At 36.9% G+C, this 18,206-nt stretch overlaps 1 protein-coding gene across 1 annotated transcript in view; it reads left to right on the top strand.

Moving 5' to 3' along the window:
* The window catches only part of RFX6 (regulatory factor X6), a 32,086-nt gene extending 16,245 nt beyond the window's left edge, over positions 1 to 15,841 (top strand). The window contains exons 7-19 of the mRNA XM_058836028.1: positions 241 to 348; positions 2,644 to 2,721; positions 2,815 to 2,928; positions 4,910 to 4,959; positions 5,381 to 5,540; positions 6,975 to 7,119; positions 8,348 to 8,457; positions 9,888 to 10,005; positions 11,083 to 11,205; positions 12,566 to 12,775; positions 13,287 to 13,796; positions 14,748 to 14,966; positions 15,675 to 15,841. Coding sequence (XP_058692011.1) covers positions 241 to 348; positions 2,644 to 2,721; positions 2,815 to 2,928; positions 4,910 to 4,959; positions 5,381 to 5,540; positions 6,975 to 7,119; positions 8,348 to 8,457; positions 9,888 to 10,005; positions 11,083 to 11,205; positions 12,566 to 12,775; positions 13,287 to 13,796; positions 14,748 to 14,966; positions 15,675 to 15,841 — 2,112 coding nt within the window. The remainder of the gene's footprint in view (positions 1 to 240; positions 349 to 2,643; positions 2,722 to 2,814; positions 2,929 to 4,909; positions 4,960 to 5,380; positions 5,541 to 6,974; positions 7,120 to 8,347; positions 8,458 to 9,887; positions 10,006 to 11,082; positions 11,206 to 12,565; positions 12,776 to 13,286; positions 13,797 to 14,747; positions 14,967 to 15,674) is intronic.
* Positions 15,842 to 18,206: the final 2,365 nt, after the last annotated feature.

The raw sequence follows: 18,206 nt of genomic DNA on the forward strand, positions 1-18,206 counted from the left end.
GATTTCACCTTAATCATAGCATTTGAGACTTTAAGAGTACTCAGTGGAGTTTAGATATAGACACATATTTGATGACCTTCCTCGGCTGGGGTCCAGATCTGGATAAGCATAAATATTTTAAAGGATTATATGAATGCAAATAGACTCATGAAATAATATACAAGTTTAGCATGAAGTTTTGATTTCATATGTAACAGTATTAGCTATTTCAATGTTCCTGTTTTGTCCCTTCCCTTTCAGGGTGGTTTTACTCGTAAATATTCTCTAAGTTCCAAAACTGGAACACTCCTCCCAGAGTTTCCAAGTGCTCAACACCTTTTGCTTCAAGGGTGCCTTTCTAAAGACAAGGTAAAAAGTGAGCTCCTTCTCTTCTGTCTTAGAGATCAAAAATTTGCCACAGAATGTTTCTTCATATCTTAGCCTTTGAGGTATTGACATGAAAGAGACAGAAATGTCCATAATCAAACAGAGGTGACTGATTTATAGAGGGGGCAAACCTTTACTAACACCGATTAACCGGCTTTCCAATGGAAAGGTGGTTGAATTATTTACCTATTAACTGACCCAGTATTTTACAAACTGATGGTATGTAAGACGGGGAGAGCAAAATAAACAAATAACTGAGAGTTGTATTCTTTACAAATGCCTTTGGATTTAAGGTAAATTTTGTTCTGATTAGAACAGAACAAATAATTCACAACAAATAGATGAATTTTATTCTCTTTCATTAATAGTTTGAAAAGTGACTGAAAATCTGAATGTGTTCGTGTTTTTTTTAAATTACTTAAATAATTCTTCAAATAAATACTTGGTATTACTTATCCTAAGGGTAACTCTTCAGTTGGAAGTATCACTTATGTTTTATGTCTGACTCTTTGCCAGTGTGTTACGTCTGTGTTGTTGATTGTCACCTTACAAGCTGCTACATTGTGCTAGAAATCCTTTGAACTTTTCAATTTAGTCTTCAGCGCAGGTGATAATGGTGACTGGTTTGAGACACAGTGCTTTAAAACTTTTTTTTTTTTGCAAGCCCCTCCTCCTAAACTTGTTCTGAGAAAGTAGTGAAGCCTAGGATTCCTGTAGCGAGAAACTAAAGGAGAGGAGCCATCTTAGCTGGAAATCTTGCCTTTCCAGAAGAAAGCCCCAGAACTGGTATACTCAGCAGTGTACCACCTGCTGCTATAGTCTCCATCAGTGAAGTGATATCTCTCATATAGAAAGCGTTCTCGTTAAATTTAAATCTGACAAATGTTTGAGGTTCCTTGAAGACCCAACACAGCAGTATAAACAAACTGATTTTTACTGCTCCAACAATGGAGAAAAACTTGCAATTCATTCTCTCTTCATTTTTGGCTCAGCAGCATTGTGCATCACTGTTTGGGGACAGGCTTACCAAGTTATGAGGAGACTGTCGGAAAAATGAATTTCTGTGTCTCCTGCGTTCTCTTTCCTTGCTGTTCTTTCCTTGTCTCTTGTTCTCTTAATTCTTATTTTCTTTTCATACTCCCTTTTCTCTCCTTCAGCTTATCTGACCAAAGGTTATTGAAAGTAAGATATTTAGGTACTGTTGAAGGCAGCCTGTACATGAAGTTTGACTCCTGCATTAAACTCTTAAGGAGTTGCTTGCAACTCAGATGTCTGGAGAGTCCATAATTACTAAAATAGATGGGTAATTCCTGGATTTAATGTTTCTGGAGAGAACTTACCTGACCTTTATATTTCATCAACTCCTTTCAAAAACAATTCTTTAAAATGTTCTTCAGTTTCAAACCCTGCTATTGCTTTTCAAAGGTACATAGTTAGAGAAGCATCTCTGAAAGTCAGAAAGGTTTATTTTCAAAGAAATCTGCATCCTGAACCTACTGTAATAAGATGGCACCAGGTTCATTCAAAATCTGATAGAAATTCATAAGCTGTGACAAACCTTCTGTGATTCAGGACCATAAGAATGGTTTTGCTAGCACTTTTCCTTCCTTAAAATAGTTTGTATATTTATTGTCTTATAATTTGCTCCAATTTTTAAAAATCACTACTTTCTTTTTTGTTTGTTTGTTTGTTTTTTTTTAAATAAGAGAACACTCCATTTCAGATGAGATGAAAGGGAGTTCTGCTTTTAAGAGTTCAGTTCATGTGAGGCAGTGATTAAACTTTGACCAAATGACTGGCAGCTATTTTCTCATTTGTCCAACTAGATGATGTTTCAGAACACTCATAGACGCCTATAGTAGCCTAATGATTAACTTGCACTGCTCTTTGGGATTAATCTTAGCTTCAGAAAGGTGAATTTTTACTTTACCATCTGACTGACTGATCTAGATATTGCCTTACTTTACTATCCACATTTTCACAGTGTATATGGGCTCAGATGCTACTGTCTGACCACAGCATGAGTGCTTGATTTAAACAATTACTTTAATAATGCTTGTATAATAATGACATGAAGCTGTTGATAAAACTAGTGATGAGTGATGTCCTCATCACTTCTAGATATACAGGCTGCCTGTTTGTAAATATCCATTGCAATACAGTTTATATTATGTGATTAAATACTAGCTACACAAGGCAGAAATTTAGACCACTGTAGCAGTAAAGGAAAGAGTTAAGAAACTCTTTAATATTTAATATTTCTTTCTTCCAAAACAGGTAGATACTCTTATCATGATGTACAAAACACACTGTCAGTGTGTCCTTGACAATGCAATTAATGGAAACTTTGAAGAGGTAAGGTTGTTTGAACACACACACTTGGTACATATGCATGGGAAGCCAAGAAAGCTTAATTTATATCTATGAATCTGATTCCTATTTCTTTAGATTCAGCATTTCCTATTACACTTTTGGCAAGGAATGCCTGACCATCTTCTTCCTTTGCTTGAAAATCCCATCATCATTGACATTTTCTGTGTCTGTGACTCAATACTATATAAGGTAAGTTAAGCATTAAGCTACGTGAATAATCTCACCCACTGTAGAGCTTCTGCATCTGTAAGAAGATAGAATGACAGGGTGCCATGACTGCTTTCTGCTGTAAAACAGCAAGGAGATTATTGAAATAAAGAAATAAAATGGGCACCTCTAAGAGCTAAACTCCAGTCTCAGCTCAGCTGAAAACCTGATGTGTGACTGGGCAGCACAGTAACAGGGAAACCCTGACCTACTTGCTTGAATGTAGCAAAAAGAAATGCTCATGTGCTCACTGACAAGGCTAAGGTAATCCTGGATGAAAACTGAAGCCTTGTTTTCACTGAAAAGATTTCTACCCAGTAGGAGAGTCTGTGGCACATCGCTGATTCCACGTGCTAGTCTGATCATGGTTTCATGGCCATGGTTTCATGTTACCAAACTGGAACAGTGCTGGGTTAAGTTGCCCCTCCTGTTGGCTGTCTTTCATTTCTGTTCCTGTGCTGCTAGATCTACCAGGAAAACTGATACATTCTAAATTGTTCTAAATTGTTTAAGAAAAAGTAAGGAATACTTGTTCTACAGAGATTTTATACCATATGAGATCTTTGATCTAACTCATGGCATGACCACATAAATAGTTGAAACTAAGTGACCCTTAGGAGTGTTACATGGTCAGGAATAACTTACAGAGCGCTAGGGAAACAACAAAGTAATGCCACCTAAGTTTCCTGAGGTTTTAATCTGAAAAGTCAGATCAGATGATTATTTAGTAGATGCAAAGTACTTTAAGTTGCCCCGATAGGATGTGCCATAGAAGTAGAAAAGGATTCTCATATGAATGTCTGACAGATTTCACATCACATAGTGATGATGAGAAGAAATAACTATTGGCTTAATAGTAAACACCAACCAGTCAAATCAAAAGACTTGAAACTTTTTAGTTCTGATGCCTTATTGTAATCTGTCTTTCTTTACTGTATAAAAATATGATGAGAAATCCAGAAAAGAAAATATGTATTACTTAGAAGCATATAAAGCTGTAAAGTAAGGTTTTAGGTAGAATAGTAAAGCAAAGGTAATTAGCATCAAGAATCATAATTACTACCCAGGAGATGGGTCATTAAGCCTCATTTACTTGTAGAGGTTATAATGTACCCTGAGTTTATGAGGTTTTTCCTGCTCTAAATGTGTTATCTCAATAGATTTAATATTAACTTTATTTATGATAGATTAATGCTAGAGGAGCATTAAATTATAGATTAAGACCAACTTTCTCAAAAGTTCATAAATTTGCTATTGTGCCTCTTCTTTGTCTCTCACTATTTCTTATCTATAATCATGTTAGATATTCTTTACATCACAACTGACAGAAGAAAGAAGGAATTACATTGGATTGTTATCAAACTTTTTACATTAACAGAGAAAGGAGATTTCTGGAATATTGTCTAACAACTTTGTCCTGCACAGTAACATTCCTTAGATGTCATGCCAGAAGGCACAGGTTTTTTCCAAAACTGCTCCACACCACACGTAGCAACAGGGAACTCTGTGGCTAAACTGAATGCCTGCAGTGTCACGTCCAGTGTGGTAGAACGAGTCAACAGCTTTCAAGGACTTGGGGGATGCTTGAGTATCTGCTTTACAGAGACTTGGTGATGCTAGAAAAAACAAAGTGTTCATGCATCTCACTTCTATGGATTTCCCTACTCTAAGACATGGGGAATAGCATATCTTGTTTGGTTTTTTTTCTCATTTTACTGCTGTGAAGATATAAAAGAAAATATACAATTGGTGCAGAGTAAGTATATAAATATCTCATATGTTCCTGTCTAATAGTGATTGGAAAAATCCAGGCATATAATTATCTGGACAATAGGTTGAATGGCTATATTCTGTGTAACTTTTCTGTACTTATCACTTTGCTATCTAAGTAGACAAGACAGACATGATGAATGAATAAATGACCAGTGGAAGCATGATGTCATTTTCTGTTAACTTTTTGAAGGTTCTTACAGATGTACTCATCCCTGCAACAATGCAAGAAATGCCAGAAAGGTAGGTATTTGAAAATAATCATGATACATTCTAATTTGTAGGTATATTCCACTAGATAAATACCAGTAATTCTGTATTCTAGAGAAATTTCCTCACAGTATTTATGCTCATTTTTAGAACAGTAAACTATGTATGGCAAAATAGCACCAGTTCTGAGGCCAGCTGTAGAACAGCCTTAAAATATTAGATAGCATTTTAGTGTCCCAATTTGCCCACAGTTTTTTTCCAGAGAAGTTATGTATCAATATGCAGTCAATATATAGATCAATGATTGGTCATTTCCTGTTTCTTCTGGTAACACCTGAGGAGGAATTTCTAGATATTTTGAGAAGTCTGTTAGCCATAGATTGAAACAAAATTATTTTAACTAATGCAAATTTTTATCGGTGATTCTCTAAATCACTTTTTGTTTCCCTTATAGTTTACTGGCAGATATAAGAAGTTTTGCAAAAAACTGGGAACAGTGGGTTGCTTCCTCTTTGGAAAATCTACCGGAAAGCCTGATAGATAAAAAATTACCTATTGCACGAAGATTTGTTTCCTCCCTGAAACGACAGACATCATTCCTACACCTGGCACAGGTAAACAGAATAAGATTATACATTCAAAAACGTGTCAGTTGTATTCAATGTACCCTTCTGGCTATGAGATACAATGCATTATTTTTTCAGGGTTGACCTTCAGCCTTGAAAGCCTTAAATCTTGTAGTTTTAACCATGAAATTAGAAAGTGACCATAAATAGATTTGACCAGAACTGCAATCTTATATACCAGAAAAGAGAGCAAAGACCATGGTTATAATGAAGTGTCATCACAGGAACTTTTTCCAATGAAATGATCAAGTGGAATATATGTGTGTTTTGTTTAGTGCCAAATTGGAAAATAACAGATGATTCTTCTTGCCTAGCAAAGATTCACTGTCTTGTCCATGTTGTTCTATTTCTGTTTGAGTTTTGAGTAAGAAGAAAGAATGAGGGAATGACAGGTAGTTGAAGACTCCAAGGCTATGTCATCAGAATACAGGTATCTGCAGTTAAGAGTCACCTCTGTGTGATGGTTTTATAGATTACCCAAAAGGATACAATGCCTTTTGAGGAACTTCCTTCCATGCTAGGGCTTTGAGGTGGTAGTCCTCATGAGTAACTGTAAACACACCACACATTCATCTTGACTTGATTTTCTCTTTCATAAATACAAAAGCAGCATATGGGTGATGTTGTGAAGGTAATCTGATAGGAAGGCACATTAGAAGAGCATCAGGAGTCTAATGAAAGGGAAACATTATCTCATTGGAGCTGTGATAAACCCAGCCATGACAATAAAATTAAACATAATAAGATTCTTCTCTGAGCAGTTTTTTGGGTGATCCCGAGGTGTGGGCCTGTACTGGTTTTGGCTGTGATAGAGTTAATGTTATTCATCATAGTATGTGTCTAAATTTTGGATTTGTACTGGGAACTATTGACAATTCAGGGCTATTTTAGTTGCTACTGAACAGTGTTTACACACACCCGAGGTCTTTTCTGCTTCTTACACCACACTGCCAGCAAGTAAGTTGGAGGGGCACAGAAGTTTGTCAGGGGACATAGCTGGGTCAGCTGGCCCCAGCTAGTCACAGGGATATTCCATACCACAGATCAACAATAAAACTGTGGAAATGTTGGCAGGGGACCACTTTTCAGGGACCTGGCTCAGCATTGGTCATTTGGTGGTGAGCAGGTGTTTTCATTTGCATCACTGTTCTTTGCTGGACTGTAGTTTTCTCTGTTGTTTTTTGGTGTTTCTTTTAAACTTTTAAATTATTATTGTTGTTGTTGTTATTATTTTTTTTCTGTCTTTTAAAACATTATTAAACTGTTTTTAACCTAACCAACAAGTTTTCTTACTTGTACTCTTTTAATTCTCTCCCGCATCCCTTGGCAGGGTAGAGAGCAGTTGAGTGGCTGTGTGGTGCAGTGCCAGCTGGGGCAAAACCACAACAGGATCTCAGTATTTTACCTTGCTTTCTCTTGCAGATTGCTCGACCAGCTCTTTTTGATCAGCATGTGGTGAATTCCATGGTGTCAGATATTGAAAAAGTTGATTTGAATAGTATTGGTTCTCAGGCCCTTCTTGCAGTTTCAGGCAGCACAGACTCTGATGGGGAAGCCTACAGTGAATGTAAGTCCATGGTGATATATTTGGACCATTAAAAGTAATTAATTCTTTCATTCTGTGCCACACCAGTCTACTTGGACTGACTGAGACAGGGCACTCGTGGACTCTGCATTCTCTAATCTAGTTCACCATAAACTTCAGGAGGTTAGGAAAACCAATTGGTTGCCCTAGCATGTCCTACGAGAACAGAAGCTTGTGCTGGAAAGTCATCCCAGCTAGATAACTTTAAATGGTTGTTGAAAAATTCATTTACATCAGTTGAAAACCTCTTTTGGAACTTGGTCCTAATTATATGGGGATATTGCACAGATCAGTTCTTGAAAGATTTGTCCAAAATATCATTTCATTATGGCTTAATAAAATGGATATTCAAACTGGTTTATTTTTTTTATTTAATCTTATTTTCTTCTGAAAGTTGAACTTTAAAAATAGATGTAATTTTCTATTTAGTGTAGCAGCTATTTTCATGCACAGAATAGAGTGACCTATAAATTTTGAGGTAGTTCATTTTCATATACATTGTTGAAAAATAGGTATAGCCATTTTCTCTATTAAAAAGAGAACTTTGTCATAGGAGTCATGTTGTTCAGAGTTTCTTGAAAGGAATAAGAATGTGTTGTCCTGTAAATATTATTACTTTGATTATGAACGTTTGTTCTCTTTAATAATTCACAATTTCATTCACATTTTCATTTGAGTTGCCTCTTTCCTACTTTTTTTGTGTAGTCATTTTTTATTTTATTCTTTGTCTTCTTTCATACTGCTTAAAAAAGAAAAGAACAAGAGAAATAACTGGTTATTCATGCAGTTTTTTTGAAAATGAGAATTGAGGAAATTATATCCTATAGTGAGAAACTTGTAAGGTATGAAGGAAACATAAGACACTGCAAATCTGCCATATTACAGAGAAAGCTTTACTAGTAAATGTAGTATTAGAAAGGTTTTCATGACTGACTCTACAAAGGAATGGAAAATACAATAATCTTTTGCTTTTATTTTCTTATAAAACTTCATTGTCTTGCAATCTGTATCATTGTAATGCTTAAGTAATTAAAATACATGTGTGTGATGGATGTGTGTGTGCTTGCTTTGCTGGGAAATTACTTATTTCTTCACTGCTCTAATTCTTTATTTTCCTTTCCATGCTACAATATTGTCATATGGCTGGTGAGTGGCTTTTTCTCGTGTTCAGAGTAGAGTGCCATGATATGTTCTCCTTTTTACATGGTAGATGACTCTATTACAGTGTTCCAAGAACTGAAGGACCTTCTAAAGAAGAATGCCACTGTGGAATCTTTTATTGAATGGTTGGATACTGTGGTTGAGCAAAGGGTTATCAAGGTACCTTTCAAATGTTCTGCCTGACTCCAGACAAATCCTACTCCCCTTACTCCTTATGCAGTCACACTGATTTTCCCCAAGGAATTTTCACCTCTGCTCCTATTGCCTTACTGTGACAGAGAAGTTTGTCATTTGGTGACCGAGATTCCGATCATATTAGTTCAGATTAATCATGCTGAGCAGTCTTATGTGTGTGACAAACTAAGAAGTATTGTAGCTAAAACACTAAAGTCAGCACTTTCACAAATTGTATGTGACAGAAACCCTTCCATCTTATGTGTGCCTGCAGAATTGCAGGGGATTGCTCTGAGTAAGGAGAGCAAAAGCTGTTTCTTAGAGAAGCAATCTCTCTTCCGTGGCATTTGGGTGGTACTGTGTGTGGTACAAGTTCCTGCAGCAGGTGGATTCATAAGTAGCTAGCCTCCTGAAGGACTTCTACATTTCAGGGTGGAAGATACAGTTTTGTAGCTTTGTAAGGTGCTTAACACAGTAATTGATGGTTTTGATGGGATTCCACCATCAAATTGCCCACCTCCAATTACCAAGATGTATTTTCATCACAAGTATTTTATATGCTTGTAGTTGTGTAGGGATTAATAAACTACAGCTCAGAACAAAAGAAAGGACTTTTACTTATAGGTAAGTAAAAGATATTTACCCAATTTGTGACTCTATTACTGTAAACCATTAGAACAAGATGTTCCTAGCATTGTTTTCCTATACTTATGGGAAGAAGTACCAACAAGTTTTGATATGAAGCTAGATCAACTTGAGCAGAAGCTAATCATTTACAGAACATGTAATCCTTCCACTGCTGTCTGCCTTCAGTTCATGCTTAAGTGTGGCTACTGTCAAACCCACACAACAGCTTCTTTCTGCTTGCTGTTTGAGAAACTAACGGGGCATATGTTACCACACAAACAAATCACTGCCAGAGCAAAGTGACTGTATGAAATATGCAGTATAAAAAGCATCACTTTGATCATCATGATAGTAACATACCTATAAGGGAAATTCTGACGACTATTATACAGATTAAATTTAAGTACAAAGACTAATTTATATTCCCTGTTTTTATGAAATAGCAGCGCAAGAGGGTGGGATCTTCCTTCTTTCCTTCCTACCTTCCTTGGCACCTTTCATACTAGAATATGGAGTCATTTATCATCAGGGCCCAAGCAGTAAGCAGTTTGCTTCACCCAACCTTGACAGACAACATTCTATGACTGCACTGGAAAGAGTGAAGGCTGCTCTCATTTACCAAGTTAGGTCACACAGCAAGGAGATAGCTTGAATCAGGCAGCTTGATTCACTCTGCCACATCAGCCTGAGTCAAAGACTCCTTGAACTCTCAAGGATATTCAGTTCATCTCTCCTATTGGCAGAAAGCAAGTGAGTATACTTAACAGTACTTTACTGTTCTCTTTCAGGCAAGCAAGCAAAATGGGAGGTCATTAAAGAAGAGAGCTCAAGACTTCCTTCTGAAATGGAGCTTTTTTGGTGCTCGAGTGATGCATAACCTAACTCTAAACAACGCATCAAGTTTTGGTACCCGAGCTTTATAAAACCACTCATATTTTGTACATATAAGTTAAGCACTTGGCAGCTTTCTACCATTTCCTGTGCTGAGGAACCCATCCTAATCTAAAAATTCTTTGGTCAAAGCCACAAATACTGTGTGATGTATTTTTCAAACTAATATTTCACAGTAAATGCTAGTAATATTTTGCTGGTCATCTGTATCCCAGGTTTATTTTTAAAAGGTATTTTTCTTTTGAATTGCTGTTTTGATACTGCTTTGACATTTAAGTGCTAGAAACTTTGTTTGTTCTAATATGGCAATGACTGCACATCTCAGTATAAGAGACAAAATAAATTACTGGTTTTACCTGTGGATCAGTTTGGTAAAAAAATTACTGTTGTATATAAGTTCTTGTTCATGGTATATTTTAATTTAAAAAAAAGGAATTTGGCAGTCACCACACAATTCTGGAATCAGAAGATGATCAATTTAAAAGTGGTTGTGGCTTTTAAAAATCAAAGCTCATACATGCATCTTTAGGAATTTTACATTTTTGGGAACACTCAGAACCTTATATAAGAGAGAAGATAGCAGAACAAGTGAAAGAAACTCTAGTATGTAATTTCATATGTTTAGTGATAGGTACTTTGTTATCTAAAATTCAAAGGATATTTGAAATGGCTGTAGGGACACATACATTTTTTAATGTGATATATCCTTGAAATAAGGTCAAAGACTTTACCAGTTATTGTCTGGTTATTTAGTACAAGGCAAACAGAAATAGAGCAGAGGCATTCTAGCAAACTTCAGCCTTATCTAGTTCCACTGTGTGCTCTCTTCAAGTATAAAGCATGTCTCACTTTCATCAGTATTTTTCTTTGATGTAATTAGTGGTCAAATAGCCTACAGGACAGTAAACAATTGAGCTAGGTGGGCCAGTGCAAAGAGAGATTAGAGCTAGGAGTAAGGCACTATTCCTTGTTGGTCTTACCAGGTCATTTAAAGTCCACAATTATTTGTTTGTTTCACTGGCTTCTTGTGGAGTGGTGAGAGATGGTCACAGAGATAACTCAGCTACTCTCTCTCTCTTTCTCCTCCAAAAGGTTCTTTTCATTTGATCCGCATGTTGCTAGATGAGTACATCCTGCTTGCAATGGAGACACAGTTCAACAATGACAAAGAACAAGAACTCCAGAATCTACTGGACAAATACATGAAGAATTTAGGTAGCTAGAGCTTGGTTCTTTTGCATGTACTGCTATGTTTCAAAATTTATGTATTTGTTTAAGCTGAAGCAAGTTTACTGTGTTCTCCTGAAGGTGTCGTTATGTGCAACATTGTCTGAAACAAATTCATCTGTAAAGTTTGTGACCAGTCACTCAGCAATTCATTCCCACCTTCCTACCACTGTTCACTTCATAACATTTTGTTGGAATGTCAATACTAAGGATCACTGAAATTATCTTGGATGCAGCAAAAACTTGTAGGTGCATCTGAAGTGCTATGAACTGAGGTGTGAAAAGAGGTATAAGTAGCAGAAAGGGCAGGAATTCCTAATTCAGTTTCTCCCCACATCTTAAATATGTAATTACAGCTTGAACTAGGAATCTATTAAATGTTACCAAAGTGCAAATATCCCTTCAATGTTGGAACCCAAGTTTGGAACCCTATTTACCATGCATCTGAAGTATTATTAAATATTAGTATTATGATAATGTGATATATTATATATAATGTGATATATATAATGATAATGTGGTATATAATGATATAATGAATATTAGTATTATGGAAGAGATATAAAATTATTTGAAAACAGTATCCTTAACATTTTGCATCTACCAGGCTTCTTCAGAGTTAGACAGTTTAAAATTATATGTTCCAGGTCCTTTGCTATAAAAAGAATGAAGTTTGATTCGGATCAAGTTATGGTCCCAGCAAATCCTTAAAAATCCATTGAAACTTCAGAAACTTGCAGAATTGTTTTGCATTAGCATTAGCACTGGCAGTCAATCCGTAACTTTTTGGTTGTTGTTACTCTAAATCTGCACTTTGCTGCAAGAAATGTGCATAGAATTTCTCTGACAGTAGATGCTGCACTTTCAATTCAGCCTCCAGGGGAGAGAGGCTGAAAAAGGAGAAAAACTTGGCCTGTGTGACAGTTGCCTTATCCTTATGTGTTGACATGAAGTACTTGAAACTTGAAAATTGTAAAATCATGGTTTCCTCTGAAGAACAGCAAAACTGACTTTATCAATAGTCTGCAAAAAGCTGAAGAGTTCTGGAGTATTGCAAATGCTTTTCTTTAGAAATCAATATGAAGAGAGTTCAAGCATTCTAAAGTTAGCATTGTTAATTCTTTAGGATGAAATGTTGATCCTGATTCACTCTTAATGCTCTTTACTTGACTTCATTGTTGACATTTACTTCAAGGGAATAAATCTGATTCATACCTTCACTATGATAGCTTCAGTAAGGAGCTGATACTGCATGATGTGGATCTGTGGTCAGGAAAAATGATACATACAGAATTTATGTGTGGTGAGGATACATAACAGCCAACAAGGTTTTCATTTGCCCTTCCAGATGCAAGCAAAGCCACCTTCACTGCATCACCAAGCTCTTGCTTCCTAGCAAATCGCAACAAAGCTGCTCCTCTGCCCAGTGACACTTCAGTCAAAAACGAGTGCCTTGGAGAGCAAACCTACGTGTCCTTGTCAGCTGGCCAGCCCAGCAGTGCATCTTCCGGGCTGAACCCCTTCACCACAGGAGATGGGGAGAGTATGCAGCTGGCAGGTGTGTATCAACTCTTCTCCTTCCCTAATCTGCCTGTTGGTCTTTGAGTTTGAGGTAACATGTTGCTGTAGGAGGAGCAATGACCACACACATTTATGAAGACCTCTAGTAAACATTTCATGAGCTCACCTTCTGTGGTGATTTACAGAAGTCAGCAATTGTAATTACCCTGCCAGTAATAGTTCCCCTTGGAAAAACAGTAAAACTATCTTAGGACTCTGGCCTTGGTGAGGTTCTCGTGAGAAGAGAATTAACAGTAAACCTGGAGCACATAAGGATTGTAACTGTTGGAAATTCCCACTGAATGTGGCACCTCGAAGCTGGAGAATGAAAGGAGGAAGATTTGTAGCCTGAAGCCATGAAGTAGAAGCTGTGAATTATATAGGTGGAGGCCAGTGCATATCTTTTGTAAAAGTTTCAAATGTTAATCTGCACTTCATTAGAGGGTTTGTGTCTTAACAGCAGTACTGAGGTATGGACACTAATCACGGCTAATGTTTATTTATTCCAGATCAAATGGAGCTGTCTCAAAGCACTGGTCACCTCATGACTCCACCCATTTCACCAGCCATGGTCAGCCGAGGAAGTGTTATCAACCAGGGGCCAATGGCTGTGAGACCTCCCAGCATAGGTCCCATGTTATCAACACATTCACAGTGCTCTTCCTACTCAGAACCCCTTTATCAGACTTTGTCACAGACTAATCAGAATTATTATGGAAACAATTCCAATTACCAGGCTATGTTCAGGACACAGGCCCATTCCACTTCAGGAGTCTACGACCACAGAGCAGAGCCCAGCCGATTCAATGCCTTGAGTGAACAGCAGTTCTCCAGAGACTACTTCAGCAACAGTTGTGCTGTGTCTCCCTACAATGCCAGATCCCCTTCCAGCTATGGTCCATCTGGCATGTCTCAGGACACACACAATATGCAGTTTCTGAATACCGGGAGTTTCAATTTTTTGAACAACTCGGTATCTACATGTCCAGGAACAGCTTATCCTGCTAATGCTTCCAACGGTATTATTACATATTTTCTTTTTCCTTTTGTTTCTCTTTCATTGCTGGAGGAAAACACTTTTTCCCCTGCCTTTTTTTCTCTGGAAGATGTATTTCAGCTTTTATTTATACATTCCTGTTTTCCACTTCTCTGATAACACATAGAGATTGTAAAGCAACTTAGTAAGCTACTTAAAGGCTTATTTTCCTCTGGTGACCTCAAATGTATCTGCTGCCTTATGCTAATCTTCCTTTGGTATCATCACCGTATCTTGCACAAAGGAAGCAAAACCAGAATGACCTTGTGGTTTAACAGTCTCTTGAAAAGCCCCCAAAACATTTGCTATGAAACAGAGCAGACACAAGATAACTTACCCCTGCAACCAGCATAATGGACCATTCTAGTGACGGGGTGAAAAGAAGTATAAAAATATGCATTAGCAATAGTTTGGGACTTTGTCCCTTTCATTTCTCATAATTCAAATGTAAAATCACTGCTTCAGAGATACAGTCAGCAAAACACCTCCCTCTTCTGGAGGAAAGACACAGTGGAAATATTACTTTAATCTGGATTTGTCTATGCAGTGAGTACATACTATCCTGCAGATTTTCTTCCCATGTATGCTTTCCTTGGTTGTAAGCTTCAGAAGGAAGCACTGAACTTTGTGGATAGGACTCCCCAAAGGTGTCTCTTAAGGCCACTGATTGCAGGCTATGTTTGATTTTGAACCTGGAAGGAAAGAGCAATTTTCTGTAATGAAGGCATTACCATCTTTTGGTTTCCTTGTTAGCACCTCTCTTTTGGGTCAGTCCTTACATATGCTGCTTATTTTCCCAGGCTGTGGGTGTACATAAGTAATCTTATTGTGAAGGGCTTCATCCAGTAAAAAGTACTGCTTTTCCAAGGTTGTCACTGGCTCATATGCTAGCAGTAATTTCATTCATCTTTTGTTTTTTCCAATCTTCAATTAGGATATTATGGCAACAGCATAAATTATTCAGAATCTCACAGACTTGGAACAATGGTGGACCAACATGTTTCTGTAATCAGCAGTGTCAGCAGCATTCGGCCACTGCCATCCTACAGTGATATACATGATCCACTGAATATCTTGGATGACAGCAGAAGAAAACAAACAGGCTCATACTACACAGAGTCCTCACCTTCAATTGTCTGCCGGACCCCTATGTGTAAGTATAGCCAATAATTGAGGAGCAGCTATGAATTTTTGGCATCCTAACAAATGCTGAGTATTAAATTGTAGCTCACATACACAATATATAAGGTATGTTTTCCTTAAAACTGAGTTTAATAAATTTGCTTCCATAAGGAGGTCTATGATCCATTGTCCACAAGGATCGGAATGATTGGCCTGAATTGCATAAAAATATGTATTAGGAAGCACTTTCTAATTATTAAGTAAACTAATAGCAGACTGGGCTTTTCTAGGGTCTCTTGGACATCCTCACTGTCAAACAGATCAAATGAGTCCTGGGTCAGGGGTGTCTCAGTATATACTTCCTGTGCTCTGGTCCTGCATCCTATACTTCAATAACTGTGTGTATTAGGCAAAGCTCCCACTGACAGTGAATTTCAGGCAGAAATACCCAATCCTGAAGGGCTTGTTTTGGTATATGCTTTAAACAAATAGCATCTCAGTTTGGTCTCACATTCCAAAAAGGGTTACATGGAAAATATAAACTAGGACACTTTATTGCTACACAAGATTGCATCTTCCTACTGCTTGCACAGTAATCTTGCACAGAAGATCAGACATTTCTGTTCTTCAGATGATGTGCGTGGTAGACAGGAGTTTCCATCAAATGAAACTGGATTGTGATTTCTGTTAAATTCAATAAATTGAAAACTTGCAATGATGGTATCTTTTTTTCCCACAGCTTCAAGCTTGCAAACCACATCTTCTTCACAGTGTATGTACGGAACATCTGGTCAGTTCCCTTCCCAGGAAAATCTGGAGGTCCATGCCTCAGCAAGCAGAGATATGGTGCCATCTTTACCACCAATCAACACTGTCTTCATGGGAGCAGCTGCTGGAGGAACCTAACTGGGAGAGGCATGTCTGTGCCCTAAGCTTACTTTCCAACCCCTGACATTAAGGCTATGATGATAATCCCCTTCCAAGCTGGTGGAAGATAAAAGTATTACATATTAAAGGACCCATTTTAGTGATATTATCAGCCCTTCACACACAAAAAATAGCTATATTTAGATTGGGTCTTGCTTGTGAATCTCTCAGGATTGTTCTTACCATTACAGCTTTTCAGTCAGAAATTCAGGGTAAGCAGAAAGAACCAGTGATTCTTGCACACAAGAATAAGTTGTAAAGAAATTACTACATCTATTCCTAATTTATTAAAAATGCTATTTTAGTCTTTCACTTATATCTTTTTTTATATATATAAAAAATGTTTATTTAATGCCTGTGTTGCTCATTATTTATTAGGACCACAGAGTAACTGTTTACTTTCTCATATTTGACAGATTGTCAAATGTATGTATCCTACCTCCTATGGAAATGTTTACAGGATCAGTTTTTACTGTTTTAATTGAAACTAAGCCAAACTCTTAAGTTTTTTACTGTTGTGTTCTGGAAAGTAAATTTCAAATGTTTAGTGCCTACTTGTGTAAGTGAAAGTCCTCAGGAAATAAATAAAACATATTATGGAATTTTATTTCTCTTCCTCTTAAAATAAAACCAACAAAACATGCAAATATCATAAGCTAACTAACTGCAGTAGCCTGCTGCTGTAGCTGGATAACTGAAGGAAATGAAACTATGCCACTAAATCTCATGGGATTTCAGAATTACCTGTGGTATGAGCTCAAAGTTTCTTTAATGAAAATCCGTTAAAATACATTAATCAACTTTCATTTGTTTAGTGCACATCTCATTGTGTAAACTGAGACCAAAAGTAATAAAGATTATTTAAAAATATTGCAAGCCTTCAGATAGCTATTTTAATTTTAGAAAGTGTTTTACAAGTGCCATGATAATCTTTTCACAAATACACATTTATTTGTGTTTCTGGAAAAGCCAAGAATATTCACTGGTGGTGTTACAGAGGTGAAGAGAAGAGAACACACTTACAAAACAAGCTTCTTGCTAAGCATTCACTAAATAGCAGGTGTTATTTTATAATCAGACTGTCCCAACACCAGATTCAGGTTTGGATTTAAATCCACTCCAAAATATATGCTGAATACTGTGGAATTGAAGAAAAGTACATTTTTTGGTGGAGGAAATGGATGCTACCTGAACGAAACTTTTCTTTCTGATGCTGTGTAACTTCCTTTAGTGTCTCTCTATCATGAGATGTCTGGCTGCAGAAATGCAATCAAAAACATTGACTAGGACTAGGTCATCAAGAATTCTGGAAATGAAACACTTTATGTAGAAAAAAACCACCATAGTTCAGTAATTGAGAACTGGAAGACTTCAGCTCAATTGCTCTGTAATTCAGGATGAAGACTTGAGCTGTGACCAAAAGTACCATAATGGTGCAAGAAAGCTTTGATTTCTATACAAATTCACAATGGGATGTAACACAGATTGTTCAGTGTTTATTGGACAAAGCTTTGTAGTAAATGAAGTACTGCAAATGAGTTCTTTCTTCATGACTCTTTAGGATATATTTTATCCTAAAATTAGTCCTATAAAAGTCAGATTTCCTCCCTATGTATGCAAGTCACTTCTATAGTCAGTGACAGGAGATACCTCCTGTTCCAAGGAGTAAAGATGGGGAGTACAAAGGTAAGGGATATGCCACTATAGCAAGGGATATGCCACTATCCTGAAATCCTTGGCTCCATCAGCTAACAAATGACATGGTACAAATAGTTAATTTAGGTCAAAACTTCCATATTGTTGAATGTATGTGAGGGAAATATGTAGAATTTCAAGAAAGGTGGCAATCTATAGCAGACAGGGTCTTAATCTGTTAGGCTCTACATAAAAAGAACTGTGTACGTAATTTCTCTTAAGGGATATGGGACCTATATGCACCATTTTCAGTAGTTTTGTTGTTGTTATGTGAACCATTTTGCACTGGAGTTTGTTGGGGTTTTTTTTATTTTTCCCCCCCCATAAATTACTATATCTGCTCATTATCTGAACTAAGATATGATCATATGTCATTAAATGTGCAGATTCTCCAGAAGGCTGCAGGACACAAAGTGTCATGAAGTATCACACTTGGAAATTGCAGCTCATTGTCAAGAGCAAAGAGCAATAAAAAATATTCTAATATTCAAATAGCCAGTTGAGAGAATTCTGTCATAGTGCTGCAGAACAAAACAAACCCATAATAATTGTGACTAGCAAAACCAAATGAGAAATTTCCACTTTATGACCCATTAGTTCAACCAGATAAATGGTTTGATGAATTCAGTACATTTTGTCTGTATAAAAT

Source organism: Poecile atricapillus, chromosome 3 (assembly GCF_030490865.1).
Source record: "Poecile atricapillus isolate bPoeAtr1 chromosome 3, bPoeAtr1.hap1, whole genome shotgun sequence".
NCBI lineage: Eukaryota > Metazoa > Chordata > Aves > Passeriformes > Paridae > Poecile > Poecile atricapillus.